The following is a 22,335-nucleotide window of genomic DNA, read 5'->3' on the forward strand; positions in this document are numbered from 1 at the left end:
GGCCCTTCGTCAAAGTAGAATATCTCTAAAGGTGCTTCTTTCACCAGTTCACTTCTAAAGACCTTTGAGGTCTTAAGAATTGACCAGGGATACAATATTAACCCTGCATACTAGACGTGTTCCTTGCACTACTCTGAACAGCTCACCAGAATGGATCATATTCCTGTTGCACTAGAAGCCAATTTTCAATTTCAACTTTGTGTTTCTCACCCAGTGCCGGGGGGTAGGGGTAGGGGGGGGCAGCCCATGTGTCAGCTTCTCAGAACCTTGTGGTCTGTGAAGGCCCGGCGTTTTCACTGCTGCAGCTCACTGATCTGTCACAGATTTCCTCCTGCAGCCAGCCGCAGGCCGGGAGCTGTCACGCATGGGGTACGGTGCCAAGATCCGGTGTCTCGTAGCTGCTGTCCGCAGCTCACGTGCTTCCCGTGACTGCTGGGCCTCTTGTGTTTACAGGGCTGTGGGTGGAGTTTGGTCTTTGGGCGTCTCCCCTGCCTCTTTGGATGCCATAGGTTTCTCTTGGGGGCTACTAGACCGCTCACTTTGTGATACATTTGTGTTACAGGTTGCCACATTAGTAAATAATGCCCCTTTTCTTGCTTTTCCTTTTCGTTCAGCTAAAGTTCCTTCAAAGGCTTCGTATATCTATGTTTTAACGGTCTCATGACCCGCTTCTGGATTGCGACCCATCAGTTGAAAATGACCGAGACAGAAGATTAGTCACTGAGGACAATTCTGGAGTAAAGCTCAATGACCCCGAAGGACATTGAGTCCTACAGGAACCTGGCTTATGGCAGCATGTCACAAACGACCCCCAAACACACCTCACCCCACAATGAGGTACCGATTGCAGGTTGAGAGCATACATGTTCTTCAGTTTGCGAGGAAAGATGGCATCGCTACATATGTGTGTGTGTGTGTGCGTGTGTGTGTGTGTGTCACACATTGTGGCAGTGTCCGCGGCCAGCAGTGGGGCCCTAGTGTAAGGCTTCCTCCGCAGTGTGAAGGCTTCTTCAATCGACTCACACACGCTTCCTGTTTCACTGGGTCCTGTCAGATAGCGCCTGTTAACTCTGCACAAAGCCACCCCCCCCCAGGGACCTACCCACCCTCACTACGTTACACACCAACACGCACACACACATGCACACAGAAGACGCCAGTCCCCCGAGAGCGGTGATGGGATAAGAACACACCTGTGTGTGCCATGGACGTCCGCCTCGTCAGCTGGATGACATACGTCTGGATCCAGGCCCAGGTCTGGGATGTGCAGGGGTATCAGTCCGGACCAGTCGATTACGTGTCTGAGAAAGGTAGGGAGAACCAACAAAGCACCCCATGTTAATGGATGAAAACAAGAACAAAAATTAGATCTGAGCTTAGTTGTGGGTTGAAAGAATGAACGCCAGTCTAAACAGAACAAATGAGCCTTTGTTCTGTCTGTTTTAGAGAAGTCCAAACAAGCCTCTGAGTGCTACCCAAGCAAAGGTTAGGAAATGAATATACAGGAAATGTTTACAAAACACACATCCAAAAGAGATTGAAATGCTTTTAAAATACCACGAAACCTTAAATTATGCATCGTATGGTTAGCACCTGTCCGAAATGCAAGATACAAGCATAAGAATCATCAATAAATCATATCATTCTGATACTGCAACTTTTATTCATTATGAATTCATTATGAATGAATTATAAAAAGGTTGTAATGTAAATCAGCAGTAGAAGTTCGGCGTTACTGAGAAACAAATCTCCACAGTTTTTATAAAAAAATAACTAATAAAAGCTCAGGGTTCGGAACGTACCGTAGGTAATCTTTGGGAGTCTTTGTTAACATTGCATTACACTATGCAGATGCTCAGTGCGTTACAAGAGTAATTTAAAGACAGGTTCGAGTTTTAGGAAAGATGTATCTAATTTCAATGTGCAAGTTATCCTGTGAACGATATGGTGACAGATATGTTTTAAACATACAAGCAATAATGAATCATATCATTTGTAAATGGTTAAAAATAAACTTGAATCAGTACCTCTCTCTGCATTCTGAGAAATACATTAACAGCATAATAATAATTATAGCTTAGCAAAAAAGTACATTTAAGCGGGGAATCCTAAAAATTGTTTAAGGAGATCAGTGCCATCATAAGACATCGCATTGTTATTACTGCCTTTTGTAGCAAATTCAATTTTGCTTTGTTAACAGACGTTTCCCTACTGGAAGCAGATGAAAATCCAAAGTGTTTCACTCGAACCCTGGAAGATCTCACTTGCTTTTGGGAGGTTTCAGACGACACGTCGTATGACTTCTTCTACAAAACCGATGAGTGAGTTGCAGATTATGTGACAAATAACCGGAATAAAATGTTCAGACTTAATGCAATGCCACAAACATGTTACATACTGGGGACCTCCACATGCAAGCAAAAATATAATCAGGTACCATTTCATATGTATGGATTCTATCTGTATAATGACTCATAACTGCAAATAAAGACAAAACGGGTAATTTCGGTAACACTTTAGGGCATATTTTTAGTAATTTATAGACACATTCATAATGCACTATAATGCATTCATGAAACATTATAAACATGGTTATAAATATTTACAAAAAGGCATAACACATTATACCCATGAATATCATTATGATTATGAATGCTTTGTAAAGGCCATTATAATGCATTATGACGGTATCTATAGCGCATCATAGATGAGAGATTCATAAAGCATTCATAATGCATAATGTGTTATTCCTTTTAATAAATATTTATAGCCATGTTTATAATGCTTTATGAATGCATTATTATTTATTATAAATGTGTTTATAAATTTCTAAAAACATGACCTTAAGTAAGGTGTTACGATGGTGCTGGCTTTTCAGGTAGCCCTGTGATTTATGTTTGTTGTTATCTACAACTTGTGAAATATAAAAGGGAGCAGCGGTAACTGTTATTGTAGTGAGATAGAACCTTAATATATTTCATCCATCACCCTTGTATTCTAACCGCTTATCCAGTACAGGTTCTCTGAGGGGCCTGGAGATTAGCCCAGGTAGCACGCAGCACGCTATGCAAAGGCACACAAAACACACGAACTCCACCTCCCCCCCCCCCCCCCTCAAGGCCTGGATGACTTTTATTCATCAATTAATGATAATTAATGAAAATGGTAAATGAACTGATGAAAAGTAATGCTTTCGATGGACCTCCCGTTATGGTGCGATTGCTCTTTCTTCAGACAAGAGACCACGTGCAACCTGACACGCCGGAAAGCCGGCCGGGATCGCTCTCTCCAAGTCTGCTCCCTCCCTGCCTCCGATGTCTTTCTCTACGCTGTCACAGGCATCAGAGTCGTGGAGAGGAGCACCAACCGGACGGCTCTGAACCGCAGCGTCAGCGTGGAGGACCAAGGTGTGCAGGGCTGCCCCATCTGCCGACTGGCAGATGAGGATTCGAGTCACTTCACTTCTGCTTCTCCTTCAGTCTAAGCACCACGTCGCCCTTTAGCCCTCTGACGACTCGCTAATCTTAGGCTAGAAACATCTGCAGAAAACCAAGACACGTCACAAACCCGCTTTCTGTTCATTTTTCTTCTTTGCATTTTTTTTTTTTTAAGTGTTGTTAGAGCCCCCGACAAACGTCTCACTGGGCTTCACGGGGGAGGCGGCACAGCTCCGAGTGACCTGGCACATAGAAGCCGCTTGGCGGAGCAAAGTGCAGTACGAGATACGGCATTCCTCCAACAACCTGGCGGGCCGCAGAATTCTGGTGAGGGTCACACCAATGCACTAGATTACTGAAGGTTATTTGTTAAGTTATCTTCAGTTATATTATCCATCCGGCTGGGGGTCATGAGTGGGCACAGCGGGTCACTCCAACCCCAAATGAGCCATCCTTACTTGGTTCGTTTCAAAACATTGACACACAGCTCACAGGTTAAAAATACCATAAATTAAAATGAAATTTAAATTTCATTTAAAATGAAGCATGTGGTCCACTTGATAGAAAATACAGTATATACACACTCACACACACCATATGTAAGTATGTGTAAAATCTCATGATGTTTTTTGGTCCATATCACACAGCCTTACATTTGTCGCCCCCCCAGATTTGTTTTGCTGTTGTCACTGCAGTCAGTGGGACATACCATGAAATTAAGTTCTCTTTGGTCATGGTGCAGTAACTAATACAGTATAAATATGAAAGACGTATTGAGATATGGACATACAGTAAGACATAGACAGAAAAATAAATTATTAAGGATTAGTTAATTAAAGATGTGGTTTAAAAATGCAGCATAAAATATAGTGTATGTATGTCATGACGATTGTAGGCCTATACACTGTGTAACAAACTTCTGTGCTCTCTTTCCAAGACGAAGCCCTCATTGCAGTACACACTGGATTCTCTGATAACTGGAGAGCTTTGCTGTGTGCAGCTTAGAGTCAAGCCCAATGGTTACTTCACAAAAGGATACTGGAGTGACTGGTCTCAACCAGCAGCGGCTATCGTACCCCAGAGAGCAGGTAGTAATTCTTAATTCTATTCTCTTAGCTACACTATAAACTTGGCTAGACGTATTACACACTCTGCTGCAAACGATGCGTTTGAGGGAACGCCTTCAACGATGTTTACTTAAACGAAAGGAGACAGTGAACAGCTTCTAAAACGGTGTCCACGTGTAACAAGGACCACTTAATGCTTTAAAGCTGCTAAACGCATTGGCCTTTTCAGAGATTTGATACTTCCTCTATCATGGCACGGGGCAGAACAGAAAATGCAGGCGCAGGATTCCGGGCAAGCAAACTGGGTTTACTAACAGAACTGAAAACAAACAGGATCACAGTGGATCAATATGGGAGAGGCTAAGGCACACAAGACAGGGACTCGCAACGTCACTGACAGAGCTAAACCAGCACGAGGCAGGGAAACACTTATAGGCTGGACTGAAGGGGATCGAACGAGGCAGCTGAAGTGAATCCCACAAAGACTGGAACAAGAGGTAGAGGGAACAAACAACAGGGTTGGCTTGTTTGGTGCCACACTGGAAAGGAAACAGAAGGTGGAGGGGGCTGGGCGTGGCAGTTTTGGTGCCAAGATGCTAATGGCTTATTAGACTAGATTCACTGCCTCGAACGTCTTGCTTGGACAGTGGAGTAAGTTGAAAAGATGAATTATATTAATATGAATATCATATACACATGTATATCAGTTACCCCAGAACTGGTTGAGTTTTCACCTCAAGATTTATACATTGTTAGCTTTTCATTTTGGGGTGACATGGTAGGGCCCTGGCTCAGTGTGTATGAAATTGGCAATTTCTCCCTGTGTCATTGTGGAGTTTCCTCCAGGTGCTCTGGTTTCCCCCCATAGTCCAAAAACATGCGAATTGGAGCTGCCAAATTGTTCGTAGGCGTGTATGGTGTGTGTGTGCCCTGCTGATAGTTTTTCTTTTTCATAAATTCAAATAAGTTTGATCAGTAGCAATTGTATGAATGGGATCAACAAAAAAAAATAAAACACTGGTCTTCAGGAATGCAGTTAACAAAATTCTGCTTTTTAGAGGACATCGATCTTCTGTGCCACACTTCAGATCTACGCAACATCCAGTGCCAGTGGAAGGAACAGTCATTCAAGGAAGGAGCCCACTGCATACTCTTTTACCGGCTTAGTCCTGGGTAAAGAAGGGGACCTGAACCCATATAGCACAAACTGATTTCACCTCTTCAAACGGAAGCGTTTCTCTCGGGAGTAATGACATCGTTGTTGATTTCTTGCAGCGGCAGCTGGCAGCAGTGCATGTTGAACGAGAGCCCTGGCCAGTGTATCTTCTCAGGGCTGGATTCCAGCATCATGCGGGCGAACCTCAGGATCAAAGAGGGGCCACATGACTGGAACTTCTACACAGAGTCCTTTTGCATGAACGAGAGCAGTAAGTCAGGACGACATTTGGCGGAGTTGGGGTGCAGCGCTCAGCCCGTCACACCATCTTTCTCTGTGACACTCAAGTCAAACCAGATCCACCAAAAGTGCTCAGCTGGGGCAAAGAGGGGACCAGGCTGCGTATTCAGTGGGAGCCGCCTCTCTGGAACCTGTCTGCTCACTTGGAGTATCAGATCCGCTACAGGTGCACCGGGGAGTCCGTGTGGAAGGTGAGCACACAGGAAGAGCCCAGGCAGAACCAAATTAGGCTGTAATGTGTGACTCTTTGCCTCATTGATGCTTGAAAATGAAACAAACCTTCAAAGAATATTTATTAATATTGCAAAAAAGTTGTTTTCCCCCCCCAAAAATTTTGTGTTCACTTAAAAAATGTACATATTAAATGTAATCGTAAATCCTGCTCTGGGCAGGGAATTGAACTGTTTAACGACACACAGAGATAGGGTGAAGAAAGTGGGTGACAGGGGTGGAGCTGAATGTAACGAAGGCACCAAACTAACAAAATGTGCAGCTGCGGGGGGGGGGGGGGGGGGGGGGGTCTGGCTGCATTTCCTGGGGGAGAGAAAAGAAACCCTAGCCTGTATCTTGACTGGGGGCCAAAAACAGGTGAATTCAGTATTATGTTGCGCCAGGATGCCCACACTTCCAATCTAAGCAGCACTGTGTGAGAAAACATGAGATGTGGCATGTCAACTGGTCCAGTTCCCTTTTTCCATCTAGTTAGTCATCCTGCAAAGTCCAAATAACAGCACGACTTTGGACGTTCAAGCAGGGACCCAGTACCACATCCAGGTCCAGACTAAGCCAAATGGGTCCATCTACAAGGGGTACTGGAGTGACTGGTCCAACACTATCTGCGTGGATGTGCCCTTGGACACAGGTACTACATAAGTTTGACCAGACCCAGACAGTGCGGTGATGCTGTTTTCCAGCACTGACCAGAACCCCCTGCCCCACCCTGCCATCTTCACAGGAACGGTGTTCGTTGCAGGCATCTTTCTCATATCGTTCATTGTGGTGGCCTTGTTGATTACATCCTTCTCCAGAAATATCAGGTATCCCCTTGTGATTCAAAAGGCATTTTGACAAATGAACATATGACATTATCCAGTGAATCAGGTCTGGACATTTTCTGAAGTTTCCCCTTCACACATGTCAGACACATTCACACCAACTAGATAGTTAGTTCAGATGAGAGGTGTCGCTTGGGTAGAGTTTGCAGGAGGTAGGGCGTGATGCAAAAAGTATATTGCGGAAAGTGTTTTGTTTACAGCACTACCAACAGACGTTCCCAAATCTCGTCATCTCTCCAGTTGGCCATGTTCACTGGGGGTCGTCTTTGTGTAAATGGCCCTTTTTTTTGCCCTTGGATATTTATTTTCTTCTGTTACTATGCCAGTCGCATACCTTATACGTCATGAACACGCTCACTCACTTGTGTGAATTCTTCTGATTGGGGGGGGGGGGGTCATACATACAGCTCCTCCTGGTGATGTCGAGAAAAGTTCAGGAAGGCAGTGCATATCTGAAAGCACGGCCTCACACTTCATCTGAAGAATCCCTGCATGGCATAAAAATAAAGTTTTTGAAGGTTCACTGTTTCTAGCCTTATGAGCCAATTACACTGCATCCCCCGTAAGTCAGAATGGCAGAAGCCCGATTTACTCAGCTTCATTACCTGTGTCCACCAGGAAGATCAAGCAGCTGCTGTGGCCTTCAGTCCCAAACCTGGAAAAGGTGCTTGAGGGTTTTCTTGCAGATATCAACAGAGAGTGCCAGGTAAGTCACCCATATCATTATCGTGTTCTCTGTTATCCAAATTAAGTTAGAAGCTTTCCTACAACAGGGAGTTTTATAAAAAAGCTAAAAGTACCAAGTCTGGAGTAGGTACTATAAAAGGGTTCTGGAACTGCCTCCGAGGAACTACAATCGGGCTTAGTTCCTGTGGTGTGAACAGGACAAAAGTCTCTGGTTCGGAAAAAGGTTCTGATTCCTGAAAAAAGTTCCTGCAGTGTGAACAGACCTAAAGGGCACCTTACCAAGCGCATAGCCGTTTATCATCTCAGCTGGCCATATTTAAATCCCAACAACAGCCTAATCTTGGTCAGCTAGGTTGCATTAGCTAAGCCTTATCAACAACTGCTTTGAGACACATATGATCAGACAAACTGAGCCCTTGTCATCGCTTTGTATCCCGCTAAGCTATTATATCCAATGCCCTTTAACAAAAAAAGTTCCTTTTGCTGCTTCATCAGTGCATGAAAATCCTGCACTTTTGCAGAGTGAAACCTTCAGCGTGAAGCAGTGCTATGAGGAGACCCCAGCATCAGTGGTGGAGATCGTGCATGAGAAAGAGCCCTTTGGAGGAGGAAAAGGCCCCAAGGAGGGTGTCCTTCAGCTCCTGCTGGAGGGGAAGACAGTGGGCGAGTGCATTACCCCACTGGAGACCTGTCCAGACTACATAACCCTGAACCCGGAGAATGTCATCTCAAGCCTGAGGAGCAATGAATATGTGTCTGGGGGTGGGCGTCTGGTGGGAGTCGGCCTGGAGGTCTGGCAGGTCGGCCATCCCTGCTCCTGCCCCTACCCCAGCAGTGGCTTCACTCAGTCCATGGACCTATTGAACCACTCTTACCTCCTACCAGACGAGATGGGCAAAGGCCTGGGCTTCACGGAGGTCAGTGAGCTGGCCAGCAGATACACCAACCTGGAACTGGCGACCTACCCAGCTACCTCGGACTGACCATCCATCACGACCACTACGCTTTCTAGTGTTCGCTGCACATAAACACTGGCTGTAGTTTGCGTGACTGCAAGGTCTTCATTCCTTCTCTAGATACACGGAAACCAGACTGCGTGAAACGAAGCAACATTTCACCGCATCGTCATAGTTCTGTAGGTCTTATGCGCTAGAACAAGGCTTGAGGTTTCCTCCTACAGTCCAAAGCCACGCAGTTCAGTGAAATGGTGCCTCAGATTGGTTTGTGCCCTGAGATGGGCTGGCATCTTTCCCCAGACTTCCTGGGAGATACACGCGCACCATGACCCTGTACTGGATGAGTGTTTGTAGAAGATGGATAGATATCTAAGCTTCCAGTAAGAACTAGTTCATAAACCAACTACTACGTATGTAACCGAATTCTTTTCAGAATATCAAATCTATGTCAAGAAATGTTCATTGATCAATTTTCCATACCTGCTCATCCAGTACAATTATAAACTGTAAATTACTGCTTACTCACCAATACTTTATGATCCTTTTATAGACCCTGGTTTTATATATTACATATCCTTTAGTGTTATGTATGCTCCACATACTGTATATTCACATATTTCAAAACTGCAATTGTTTTGCTCAATACATTGTAAAATGAGGGCTTGTAAATTTCTGCTTTGAATACATATATAATGATGACCAGCAATGCACCGCCCGCCGTATGTCACTGAAGTGGTCACGTGACAGAGAGAGGCAGGCTGCTGTGACATTATCATGCCAGCAGGGCGGCGGTAGGAGGCTTATCTGGGTATACAGTAAGTGCACGTCTCCTGGTTACCATGGGTTACCATACATTAAACTCACAAGGAAACATGTCACCTGTATCTACTAAAAACACATCGATATTGAGCAGCATTTAATAAGTCGGCATTTGCAGGGGGGGTTCCACAAAGACACAATATTAGGGGGGGTGGGACAGGCAAGCTTAAGAGCACCTTACAGGGCATCATCTCAGCTTACCCGGTAATATCTGAGACATATAGGATTGGTATTACTGTAAGTTTGTTCTTTTATTCATACTGATTAAAGTAATTAAACCATTACTTGCTGTTGTGTAACTTATTAAACACCAGGTGCCGTATCACTTCTGGGAACACAGGCGGTGGGAATTCAGCATGAGCACTTAGTCTTGCCTCACCGTAATCGGGACACAGGTAGAGACAGCAAATGTGTTTCGGCATGGCTACGACGGAGGGGGACTGGGAGAATCACTTTAATCTGTCCTGCTGGGGAAAGTACACCAGGCCCAGCAACCCCTTCAGAAGAGCCAAGGGCAGAATCAGTCAGAACGGCGGCAAAAGTCAAATCCAACCATCTGCTTCCGAGCTGCTGGACGGCTGCTTTCTGCCCCGCCTGACAGAAAGTATCTATTATTGGTTTTGGAACATCTGTGACCAGAAATGCTGGCAGGCTTCACAATAGGAGTGTCATTTTTTTTTATTAAACATCAAGACATTACAATTGAAACAACTTAAAAATAAGCCACACTAAAATCAGAGGTGCATAATTCGCATCTGGCCTCAGGAATGTTCCGAAAACTCACTCAAGTGCTTCCAAGACAAAAATCCATCGAGGTCTGGAAGGTGAAGGAGGTAAAACTAAAATCAATTAACATCTGGTTACCCTAATCCAACAATGCATTCGCCTCGAAAGCTGATTTCAACAGGGTGTTTAAAAATTAGTGATTTCATTGATAAAAACTGACTTTGGCAAGTTGTACGGCGGCACGTGCAGTCAAATGTGCAGGAACCACGAATCTGCTTCTATGACAGAACTTTTTCCCCACGGAGCCCAGCATGATGTGATGTAAGCTTTACCAGCTCCGGGTCAGAGAACATTCTTGCAGGCCCACTCTGGGCCCCGGAGGGTGTCACTCCTCCTTGAGGGCGTAGAGCACGTCGTCTTGGCTCACGTTGAGACGCACGCGGAGAAGCACGTCCAGGCGGCTCGGCTCGAGCAGCAGGAGGCGACAGGCGCCCAGCCGCTGGCACACGGCCAGGCCTTCGGAGATGCTGATGGGCTGCAGACCCTCCACCCGGCACAGGGCCTGGTGCTGCACAAACACCTACAGGGGGCGCCAGAGAGGCGAAACGGAACACTTTTATAATCCCAGAGGACACTGCTTATAATTACAGACTGCACAGTGTGTAACTACACAGACAAAAACAGACAATACTAAGTCTAAAATAAAGTGTCAGTGAGGACCGTCTTTTTTTTTTTATTACGACACACAAATCCATCGATATTCTTCAACCTCGTGACCTTGCCAAGGTCCATCCTACCTGCTGGAAAGTGGCCTCCTCCAAACCCAGTCGGCGAAACTCTGCGAGGACCGCGCGTAAAAAGAGCTGCTCCTGGACAGAGGCGCACCTGCCAGGGCCAGGAGCAGCCAGTAGGGGGCGTTAGTTTACCAGCGGTTGAAACACCGACAAGCTAAAGAACGAGCAGACTCCACCCGCTGCGTGGCCTGACCTTATAGCCGTGATGTAGGAGGAGGAGAACATCTCGTCCAGGGCCTCCATCACGTGACTCATGCCCACCAATCCCGAGCCTGACTGCTGAGCAGCGGAGTACTCGCAGATCTCCGTGGCACGTCTGCAGATGTCCAGGCACCTGCGGGCGTCTCCGGACAGGGCTGCCACCTGGACGGGGACAACAAGCATGGGGACAACTTCAAAAACGTCCAAAATCCAAACGGTCACATGACCTGGTACACTACTGAAGCAAGTTCATATGCTAAGAACTGGACTACAACTGCTTCGGTTTAGAGTTGACCTCACTCTGTGAAACCCAAGAGTAACAAATGGAAGCATTTAACCTCCCCACCATCCACCCATCTACTAGCCACTTATCCTGGTCAGACCTGGAGCCAAGCCCAGGAGACAGAGGTGCCGTCTTGACATTGCATATCAGAGCACACATATACAGACACACGGGGACATTATAGAGAAGCAGACCAGTCATGTCTTCAGGTCTACAGCAGGAAAGATGTGCGAGAGCTGGAGAACACACAAACCTCACACACAGAGGAGGTGGGATCTGAACCACCAACCTGGAGGTGTGGGGGTGCATGCTGAGCCAGTGCGGTGCCCTATTTAACCTACTCATCTGTCTGTGTTCATTTCCCGTGTTTAAACGCACTACAAGTAGGTGATGCAGGATCGATCCTCCAAGCCATGACAAAGAAAAACAAACCCACCTACGGATGACACTAGAAAAGACTGATCGATTCATTCAGACCCACAAGCCCAGGGCACTACGGCACTGAGCATGAGGTGAGAAGATCTCTACCTTCCTGGACACCAGCTGGAGGGCGTCCTCCTCGAAGGCCTTGACGTGGTTCAGGCGGGACGTGATGATCTGCTGGAGCTGCTTGAAGGTGTACGGCTGGAAGGACATGCGGGTGAGGCCCTACGGAAACACAGACAGGGTCTACACGACGTTCAATCAAACTGCAACAACAACTAGGCCTTCAGAAGATCTGCGTTATTATTACTAGAGTATACAGCGTCTCCGAAAGACCCCAGCACCCATATAAAGGACCTACAAGGCGACTGGCCACTCTGTTCATCATGATCCTTTCTGGAAGGTCCATCGTGTTGGCAATGGCCAGCACCACCAGGCGTGCATGTCTCCGTGTAGGCCAGTCAAACAGGTTGTACATCACGTTCTGCTTCCTGGTCCACAACAGGTCCAGCTAGGAAGGGAAAAGAAAATGTTTGGCACTTCCAAAACGGACACGCTCTTCAGTCAGCTGGTTTCCAAATTAATGTACAAGCTTTTTCCAAACTATTGACCTTAGACAAATGACCCTACCTCATCCACCAGGAGGACCGTGGTCTCCTTTTTGGGGGCAGGGTTACTGAAGCGTTTTGCCAGCAGGGTGGCAGCGTGGTCAGCTGTGGCCTTCTGGTCTGTGAGTTTCTGGTGGGCGGGGCAGGAGTTTAAAATTAAGGGAAGTTTTTCATCCGTCTTATTCGCATAATGGGAAGGACAAGGCTACAAGAGGACCACCAGACGTCATTATTCCTAACGTGCACCAAAAACACAAGAAGAGGGACACAAGAAAATCAAAAGTGGAACCGAAAGGGCTGAAGATGACCATGCGAATAAAGCCAAGATTGAGCTTGTGGACTTGTGAAGACCAGTCTTGCTAACAGGTCTCCTAAGAATGAACTTGGGGCTCAACGGATCATGAAATTGGTCTAGTTCTGTGAGAATGCAACCCATGTATCCTTCATATGCGGGGTGGAGCAAGACCAACATCCGGGGATGTTTACAGCCTTCTGTACTTCTGTTCTTAGTATTGAAAATGGTCTTCAGCAATGGATGATGTCGTATAACAGGTACGCAACGGCACAAATACGGTCAAGTACACATGTTGAGATTCACCACAACGCAGTGCGCCTCACTGCACCCACGCCGCCCCACCTGCAGTATCTGAACGTAGGCTTGGTGCGGGTCAGTCATCTTCATGCCATTGATTTCAATGAAGCGGAAGGCAGGTATCTCGTCCAGCTCGGCGGCCTGCTGCAGGCTGCGGATGACCTCATGCACGGTGGCCGTCTTCCCCGTGCCCGGCACGCCCGAGATGTACATGCACCTGCCGGAGGGTCAGAGTCAGCCAAACACAGCCGTGCCGGATAGACGCATGCCAGCTCGGCATTACGAGGCTCTGGCCTGCGACCATTAGCATTGCAAAGGGGGGGGGAAATTTCCAGGAACTTCCCATGGGAAGTTAAGCTGGAGAATTTTGGAGATATTGAACTGTCCGAACTGTCACAATTAACAAAGAAAGCAAACTGTGTAAATAATACAAAATAGAATACGACTTATCAGCAGTGTGTTTTACACAGATGCTTATTTTAGGGTGTTTTTACACAAAATTACTCACAAGCACTTGGTTACACAATGATAACACATGAAGATGCTTACCCCCCCCCCCCCTCCCCCAACTACATTTAAGTTCCACGTTATGGGCAAATTATTTAGCAAATTTCCAGTTAATTCCCATGGAATCGCTTCTAGGCCACAGCTGTGCCCACGAGGGTCTGCCTACCCTCCGATCCCGTCCACGATCTTGCTCTCCACAAAGCTGTAGATGTCCTGGAACTCCTGTTCCCGACATGGAAGCGACTCGGGCACCGAGGACACGTGCAGCCTGGAGAGAAGAGAACACGCACAACCCAGTGACCTTCAGGAAAAAGATGGACGACCCGATGTACCGATCACACTGCTGCAGACTTCCCACGCTCCTGAAACCCGACCTGCCATCAAGACACAGAATTTTCTTTCATAGCCAAACAAAATAAATCATCATAAATCATCAGAAAAGAATTGGGCAAAACGCACTGATAGCTTCATACAGATTTGTTTCAAAGGGAACAAAATGGTGCAGTAAAGGAGAAAATACGCCTACAATACATACGTCTCACTTTCACTGCTTCAAGAAGCACATCCAAAGAAGGATTCATAGAGTCCACAAATCATAATACAGAACTTAACACACAATGTGACACGTCAGACACAGAAAGTCCGTTAGTGATGCTCAAACGTTAAATGATTAACAAGTCAATTATCCATTGTACACGGCATCAAAGTAAATCTAACAGAACGAAGCCAGCAGTTTAGTGTATGAAATATGAATCGATATCATGGCAACCAGCGGTAGGACAGCCAGACATTAAACTTCAAGCCATCCAGAATTTCCTGAGCAAAGAGCTACACTGAGGCAGCAACAGAATCGTGACGCCCTGAAAAGGTTCAGGAGAACCATGGAAGGTTGTGCGTCGGATTACCTCTCTCTGGCTTCCTCCAGCACGTTCCTGGGTTTCCGAGCTGGGAGGCACCTGGCAGGGATGCTGGGAGTGGCATGCCGGGGGGTGCGGGGAGTAGTGGGCGGAGCCTGCAGGGAGAAACAGGAAGTCATCAGCCCACGTGTCCGTGTAATTTTCCAGCCTGCGTATCTTAAGCAAGCATCCCACCTTCTTACTGGGAGTCCTGCGGGGAGTCCTGGCCGAGACCAACCCCTTACGGGTGGATCTTGGCGTGTGGGAGGTCTGCCTCCCCTTCTTCACTGTACCGCTGTCGTTTTCGCTCCCCTCCTCCTCACCCTCCTCATCCTCACAGCCGCTCTTCGGCTCCTGGGCTGGAAGGAAGCAGTCGTCCTCGCTGTCATCAGAGATGGGGTTTGCGCTGGAGTTCAGCAGATTGCTGGGGAGACACGCCCATGGTTTTAAAAGGGCACGTTGATCAGGACCCCTCAGCTCTCACCACCCCATCTTGGTACTGAGCAAATGGCCTTTAGCTTGCCATCATGCTAACAAGCCAGATAAACACACTTGACTTACAGCTGCTTCTTGATACGAGAGGAAACCAAGAGAGCAGACTTCCTCTTTGAGCGTGGCGTCATGGCCGCCTGGTCCACGGGAGGCTCCTCAGCCCTGCTGGGTAATAGATCACGGAAATCAGATCCATTTTCACCACATAGGACATACCAGTCATAAATAAGGATGTTCACTTACACAGACCCAAGAGCTCGCTCTCTCAAGGCAGAGGAGGACGACTCCTTCCGGAGGGACGGAGTCCGGGCCCTGGAGGACGAGAGCGAGACGCCACAGCTCAGACAAGATCCTCAGCACCCCTGCAACGGCACTGAACACTTACCTGACGTCAAAACAGCACGGCGGGTTCAAAGAAAAGCCAGATCCAGACATTTACCTCCCAGACATCGAAAAACCCAAAGTGATCAGCACAGAAAGTAATCAGACTCACTTCGCTGCCCTGCGACTGCTCCTCCGGGGCGTCACGGCGCTGGAGGACCCAGTGACATCCCCCAGCCCCGCCTCCTCTCCCAGAGGGGTGGAGCCAAAGTCCCTGAAAACGGGCCAGACGACCCTGCTCTCACAGCGGCCTCAAACGGGCTGGGAATACACCCACACACAGGACATGGAGCTTTCGCTCCAGGGATTCGCAGGATGAAGTCAGGCGGCACACTACACGCGCGAGACACACCGGACTGACGTCTAATGGCTAAGCCAGAAGCTGGTGCCCCTAGGGGGTCCAACGGTATCCCATAATCGGCTAACTGGCACTGACAGCCACAGACTACAAGTGAAGCATAAACATTTAGAAATTTACAACGATCGCTATTTATTTATATAGCTTACTGATATTAACATTGCCATTACAGAGATGCGTTCTATCACACATACATCCCCATGAAAGAGACCATATTGTACCACAATAACTATGGTTCCCCCCCCCTACCCACATACACAACTACTTAGACGTTAAATGTCACTGCACATTTTTCTGTCCGGTTGCTGCCATATCTGCATATATTATTTACTGTTATTTGTTGCCTTCTACTCATTTCTGCCACAGCATTTTTGCACATAAAACCCTCGCTGCTACCAAACAGCAACTCAAATACTGTATCCAGACTGTTACCACTGTTAATTTGCACTGTATGTTGTCTGTCTTGTCAAATTGTATTGTTGCGCTTGTGTCCTGCCTGCACTTGTGATGTCGCTCTGTCTTTGTCCTGCTCTGTGCTGCCCCATGGTCCTGGAGGAACGTTACCTCATTTCACTGTATACTGTGTGTATGGCTGAACTGACAATAAAACCTACTTGACTTGACTTGACGCCATTATATTAGCAGAACCACCATGGCAATGAATTCAAACTCAAGGACACTTCAGCAATTCGCAGCAGCCCACCTGGCGGAGTCCTGCTTGGGAAGCGGGGAGATGTGAGTCCGACAGGGGGGGCCCCTGTCTGTGGATCGGGACGGGCTGAAGACAGCGGCGGACTTATTCGGGACCTTAATGGGAGAAAGGGAGAAGACGCGGGCCGAGCTCCGAGGCGGAGAAGCCGACATCCTCCCGGCCAGCTCCACCTGGGACTGGACCTCCTCCAGCAGCAGCTCGTCCAGAATGTCATCCGTCGTCAGCCTCTTCCCAGGACCTGGGGGGGACACCACCGGCGGGGATGGGTCACTTATAGTGGGCGACACCATCCCAGCAAAGATAACATCACCACATAAAGCTTAAGACAGCCACTGCAGGAACAAACATAACAGCATTCTACAGACAGCTGTGACATGTGACAAGGCATCTATTTACACCTGAAAAGGCATTTTAAATATTTATAAGTTTTAATTCCTGAACACTGATAATTCCACCAGCTTCAGCTCATGCAATTAAAACGTATTACAAATATACATCTACAAAGACATTCAGCTAAATGAAATACTTAAAAATAAAAGCTCAAGTATTTCAAAATAAAAGCACAAGGGGATAAAAACATGAAACTGCTAAACTGATCGATTCACTCTAAGTCGGTAAGACATTGTTCAACATTTCAGCTGCAGCACTCAGCCATCAATAAAAAATAAAGTTTGTGTTTTGAGCATTCCTGATCATGTTAAAATGAATATGAAGAGGGAATAATCAGCACACAAAACACTAAAGACAGTGGCCAGGATGTCGAAGAAGGGCGGACCCCGCACTCACTGCTGAGGTCCAGCTTCTTGCGGACCCCTGGCGTCGCCTCGCAGCTGCCCCTGCGTTTGCGGCTCAGCGCTTTGGAGGCCGACAGCTTGGAAGCCGAGTGGCTGGACTCGGCCTCGCTGGCGCCCATCTTGCCGACACTCCTGGAGAGCTGCCTGAGGGAGACGGAGCGCGCCCGCTTCATCACTACTACGTCGGGCGTGGGCAGGCTACGGGGCACGGGGGCCGGCGGGGGGGCCACAGGGGGCGCAGGCTTGGGCCCTGGCTGGACCCTCTCTGCCTCCACTGGCCTGAAGGCCTTCGTGTCCCAGCACTGCTTGACGTACAGCGTCCTCTTGCTCCCGTTCTCGGGGAAGGAGGCATCTGTTGCCAGGAACACCACCTGGGACAGACAGCCAGAGGTAAATGGCTGCCCCAGACGTTGGGGCGGGAAGCCACAGGTTAACGTCACCCAGCAGGTCCCCCCTCCCCAAATAACCTGCACGGTGTCTATGATGGTTTCAGCATCTATCTCAGTGTCGCACGTCTTGTCCAGGTAGGAGAAGACTTCCTGGGAATGGGCCTCTCTGCCCAGCAAACACCTTTTTTTCTGAGGGATTTCGTGGAACCGTATGAACCACTGCACCTCCGCCAGCTTCCTCTTGTCAGTCTCTGGGGATGTAAACAAATGCCGATCGGGGCTCAGACTCTCCCTGGCACATTTTGACGGGTCACACATATTTCACTGAAATACAATGATTCTGACAGCATTTCCTTAGCGCTACCATAAAGCTTCAGCAGTTTCGCCACGTAGGGGTAATCGTCATCGTCGCCTTCAATCAAGATGTACTGTCCAGGTTTTATGACGCACGGTTCTGGGTGTCCGTCCGTTTTCAAGCACAGAGAACTAAATAAACAGATAAATAAGCATGCCACAGTATTTCCCCATCCAGTGTCACAGCTGAAGCCTTAACATCTGTAATTTCACCAATCCAAGAGTTAAAGTTCATGACCCAACGTGCTTTTTAGGCGTTTTGCTGGGTTTACTACTAGTGATATAAAACAACATACTTGTAATAAAAAATTTTCAGCTGCCTGTTGACGATGTACGGTCTTCCTCCCCAAGAGTAAAACCGTCTAATCCTGAGTCGGGTGAAGTACTGGCTCATCTTTTCCGACCTGCAAAAAATGAAGCAGCTATACTCTTCTGCATATAATTACAGATCTTTTTTTTTAATTAACAGCCTAAATGTAAGTTTACCGTACAGACAATGAATCACGTTTACCAAACGGCGGTCTTACAGTATGATTTTTTTATAACGTAAAAGCCGAAACATGAAAGCTGAAAGTGTGACATTAACACAACTGCAAAAATGATAAACACACATATCATTATCAACTGACATCTGATAATTTTAAGACGTTAAGCGAAAATATACTTACATTGCAAATGGAAACTGAATAAAGTATAAACGTAAAACCAGACAGAAAACTAATGTGCAGTAAAAAGTCGAAAATTGGCAGAATTGCCTTTATACAAGTAATACGTTCCCGATAAAACAATTAAAATAACACGCAACACCGGAAGGATACAGGATATGCATTAAAAATAAATGAATAAAACTTTTTCGTATTGTATTTCGCCCATTCAGTTGGCTTCCTTATCGCTGCCTATGCATATCTTACTCTGACAGTCTCGTACACGCTGCTTTTTCCCGCGCTGCCCTCTAAGCTGCCGATATTACGCAATGGGAGAGCTCTTCTTCTGACACGTGATACGGTGAGTGGCCGTAGAACCCGCCCATAACACCCGGAACTTTTAACCTTTGAACCGGAAATGCTTGTGTTAATTTCGGAAACGTCGGGTTGTTTTTTGGTTTTTTTTCCCTCCCGCGAGTCAAAATGGCGAATAGGACGGTTAAAGATGCCAATAGTATCCACGGGACAAATCCACAGTATTTGGTGGAGAAAATTATAAGAACCCGAATTTATGAATCGAAATACTGGAAGGAGGAATGTTTCGGACTAACGGGTAATTTTTCTACTTTAATAATTACCAGAGCTACCTTATGGCGAGATGATGAAGCTAGTTAGGTGGTTGCACGTAGATCTGTAAGTGGCTGTACTAACGTGATTAACGTGTGTTTGTCCTGGTGTGATGCTGCTCTTTCATTAAACGATGATGTATTAATTATTCTATTTAAAAAATGACGAACTCTCTCTAATCTTGCAAAAGTACGGTAGTGTGTCTCTCTTTACGTACTTGTGTGAATCGTTCCATGTTTGTCAGTATTAATTCGTCTCTGCTGCTATGGATCTTTGTCCTATAAGCTGAGCTGGTTGTGGACAAAGCCATGGAACTGAAGTACGTCGGTGGAGTGTATGGAGGCAACATCAAACCTACTCCATTCCTCTGTCTTACTTTGAAGATGCTTCAGATACAACCGGAGAAAGATATCATTGTGGAGTTCATCAAGAATGAGGATTTTAAGTAGGTGTCACCTGATTACATAACGCGTTACAGCCTTTCATGCTTTTTAATAAACATAGCATTTAATTTTTTTTGTGGTGTTTAAGGGAACTTTATGATTGCCTGCGTTACAGGTATGTCCGTCTGCTTGGAGCCATGTACATGAGATTAACTGGCTCGTCGGTGGACTGTTACAAATACCTGGAACCACTGTACAATGACTATAGGAAAATCAAACAACAGAACAGAAATGGAGGTGAGCTGTGAGTGTTTGTCTCCTGACTTTGAGAGTTACAGTTCGTGGATGGCTGATGTTCGGGGGACTTGGCGTTAAAAGCACGTGCCTTTTCATTTGCAGAGTTTGAGCTGATGCATGTTGATGAGTTCATAGACGATCTGCTGAATAGCGAGAGAGTGTGTGACGTTATCCTACCCAGGCTTCAGGTATGTCTGCTTCAGCTTCCAGTCCATTCCATTTCCTTGTGGCTCCACGTGGCGTAGTCAACTCCTGCAATTAACTGTACTGTTTACTATAGAAGAGGCAGGTACTGGAGGAGGCTGAGCTACTGGACACGCGCATCAGTGCCCTGGAAGAAGATCTGGATGAAGTTGAGAGCAGCGAGGAGGAAGATGAAGAAGAGGAGCGGGTGAGATGTGGTTGCTTCAGTGTTCCATGAGCAAAATTTGCAAAAAAAAAAAACCGGTCTTACCCGAAAGATGTTATCTAACCTCCCGTGTCGGGTCCATTAGCCTGAAAGAGGACAGTCTCCAGAACCGCACAGACGGAGTTACCGTGACAACGATCGACCCCGCCGCTCGCCGTCTCCACGCTACAGACGCAGCCGCTCACCCAGGAGGTGAGAATAGACTTAATCACACGAGCTTTTTTAGCAAGTGATTCACATCAGTAATAAAAACTAAAACATTTTTTTCTTCTTTTTTTTTTTTTGTAGGAGAAGTAGATCGCCGAAGAGACGAAGGTATATCGTGGAATTTTTTTTTTTTTCAGGTTACGTTTCAGTGTATTCAGTTAATTATACATTCCCATTGATTTAGTAATGGGATAATAGCAATAAGATAACATGTTAATTAGTTCGTTGGCACTGATGAGAGTATTTTTTTTTGTAATTTGAGGCTGTATTAAAGTATTGCTGTAACAAAGTAAATGTATAAGCCAAAATTTTCCGTCTACCAAACTGGGCAGTGGAGAACACTGGGTGAGGTATGAATATTGGGAATTCCCATCTGTGTTTTCGGAAGCCCTTTTCTGCGTGTAACACCTAAGCCAGAATATTTCATCCAGACTTTCTCTTCACTTTTCCTGTAGCCCCTCTCCAAGAAGGGAGCGCCATCGCAGCAAGAGTCCACGCCGACATCGCAGCCGCTCCCGAGAGAGGCGCCATCGCTCCAAGTCTCCGGGTAAGTGGACGGGCCGGCGTTAGGCTCCCCGCTCCCGCTGACGTGGGAATGGCGGACAGTCGCTCACCACTTCCTGTTCATCGCTTCAGGTCACCACAGGAGCCACAGACACCGCAGCCACTCCAAGTCCCCCGACAGGTGAGTGAGGCGGCCCCTGGGGGCCACATCCACGCTTCGGACATGTGCAGTGGGGGATGCTGGGTAACTTTGTCTCTCTCAACAGGTCAAAGAAGAGTCACAAGAAAAGCCGAAGAGGAAATGACTGATTTATTCACCAGATTCTGTAGACTTTGTACAAATTATGCCAGCTGTATTTTTTTTTTACGTATAATTTACCGGAGTAACAATCTGCCTTTCGTTTTCTTTATACAATGTTTTGGTTATTTTGCAATTCGAAATTGACTTTTTAAACACAGTTTGGGATTACTAATTTAAATCCTTTGTGTGAGTGGTTAGTTTTTATGACATGAATAGGAGTGTGTAATTCCTTGGGGGTGTGAAGATGTTATTACAAAGAAATACTGGATGTTTAGTGCTGGATGTTGCCATCTTAGATCAAACAGATGCTTCGGAAAATTAATAAATGACATATATTCCTCATGAAGGTTATTGACCATGCATTGTGGATAAACAATGAAAACACTCTTCCATCTTTCAATACATTCTTTTGACACCTGTTAAGAAGGGAAATGACAACATGCTCACTTTATATTGCCGTCCCATGTAATGAAGGGATTCAGGATGCTGAAGCAGACAGGCTTGCTTGCCGCCTCTCTCTAAAAGGCCTCACTGTCACAGTATATCCCAGTTCATGTCAAAGCGCCATTCTACACACATAACAAAAATGGGCCTATCAGTGTGTTTTCCATAATTGCTTCCCTGGTGCAGACCTATGGTGTCCCTGGGCCTTATGTGAGAATGCCCAAGCCGTGAGATGGTCTACGTCTGGCCAAGATGGCAACCATTGCAGGACCTAAAGCAGGGGTATTCAAATTATGGTCCTCAATATGCAAGCACTGCCTATTTTTGCAGCCTTCCTTTACCTGTGAGCCAGGTATGAATCGCCTGGCCAATGAGAATCAGTAATTATTAAAATAACTCCCTGGGAGAACTGGAAACAAGGCCTGTACTTGGAATCGAGGTCCAGTTTTGGAGAGACCCAGGCTAAAGATTTGGGGGGGGTTTTCTCAGTATCTGATGAAGGCTGCATCTCGCTGGCAAATAAGCTTGGTTT

General features: G+C 46.6%; 4 protein-coding genes across 11 annotated transcripts in view; 3 read left to right on the forward strand and 1 right to left on the reverse strand.

The window, feature by feature from the left end:
• The window catches only part of tmco1 (transmembrane and coiled-coil domains 1), a 153,132-nt gene that overhangs the window by 6,680 nt on the left and 124,117 nt on the right, over positions 1 to 22,335 (forward strand). The gene's annotated exons all lie outside the window — the stretch shown is intronic.
• On the forward strand, positions 1,113 to 9,761 carry mpl (MPL proto-oncogene, thrombopoietin receptor). Its single transcript, XM_048976660.1, has 12 exons — positions 1,113 to 1,310; positions 2,201 to 2,321; positions 3,235 to 3,407; positions 3,613 to 3,764; positions 4,375 to 4,525; positions 5,563 to 5,677; positions 5,780 to 5,931; positions 6,009 to 6,151; positions 6,663 to 6,822; positions 6,916 to 6,997; positions 7,634 to 7,721; positions 8,224 to 9,761. Exons 1-12 carry the CDS (start codon positions 1,205 to 1,207, stop codon positions 8,683 to 8,685), a joined length of 1,905 nt encoding a protein of 634 aa, XP_048832617.1. The 5' UTR covers positions 1,113 to 1,204; the 3' UTR covers positions 8,686 to 9,761.
• orc1 (origin recognition complex, subunit 1) lies at positions 10,146 to 19,610 on the reverse strand. Of its 8 annotated transcripts, XR_007382547.1 has the most exons (20): positions 18,656 to 18,963; positions 18,284 to 18,391; positions 17,992 to 18,119; positions 17,712 to 17,884; positions 17,237 to 17,615; positions 16,442 to 16,688; positions 15,493 to 15,594; positions 15,243 to 15,311; positions 15,069 to 15,164; positions 14,703 to 14,931; positions 14,517 to 14,623; positions 13,778 to 13,879; positions 13,150 to 13,321; positions 12,535 to 12,642; positions 12,266 to 12,415; positions 12,010 to 12,129; positions 11,191 to 11,360; positions 11,001 to 11,088; positions 10,536 to 10,783; positions 10,146 to 10,294 (listed from the first exon to the last, which is right to left on the reverse strand). XR_007382547.1 is itself a non-coding variant. In XM_048976655.1 (19 exons), the coding sequence occupies exons 2-19, from the start codon at positions 18,379 to 18,381 to the stop codon at positions 10,589 to 10,591; spliced, it is 2,733 nt and encodes a 910-aa protein (XP_048832612.1). In that variant the 5' UTR covers positions 18,382 to 18,391; positions 19,476 to 19,610; the 3' UTR covers positions 10,146 to 10,588. The 8 variants fall into 8 exon arrangements, 7 of the variants coding, with proteins under 7 accessions (XP_048832612.1, XP_048832615.1, XP_048832610.1 ...); XM_048976655.1 differs by lacking the exon at positions 18,656 to 18,963 and adding an exon at positions 19,476 to 19,610 and having other exon boundaries at positions 10,146 to 10,783; XM_048976658.1 differs by having other exon boundaries at positions 10,146 to 10,783; positions 15,069 to 15,161; positions 17,998 to 18,119.
• prpf38a (pre-mRNA processing factor 38A) lies at positions 19,046 to 21,705 on the forward strand. The gene is made up of 10 exons (XM_048976674.1): positions 19,046 to 19,244; positions 19,544 to 19,703; positions 19,817 to 19,938; positions 20,041 to 20,126; positions 20,219 to 20,329; positions 20,433 to 20,539; positions 20,636 to 20,662; positions 21,010 to 21,101; positions 21,191 to 21,239; positions 21,325 to 21,705. The coding sequence occupies exons 1-10, from the start codon at positions 19,115 to 19,117 to the stop codon at positions 21,365 to 21,367; spliced, it is 927 nt and encodes a 308-aa protein (XP_048832631.1). The 5' UTR covers positions 19,046 to 19,114; the 3' UTR covers positions 21,368 to 21,705.

This window comes from Brienomyrus brachyistius, chromosome 15 (genome assembly GCF_023856365.1).
Source record: "Brienomyrus brachyistius isolate T26 chromosome 15, BBRACH_0.4, whole genome shotgun sequence".
NCBI classification, from domain to species: domain Eukaryota; kingdom Metazoa; phylum Chordata; class Actinopteri; order Osteoglossiformes; family Mormyridae; genus Brienomyrus; species Brienomyrus brachyistius.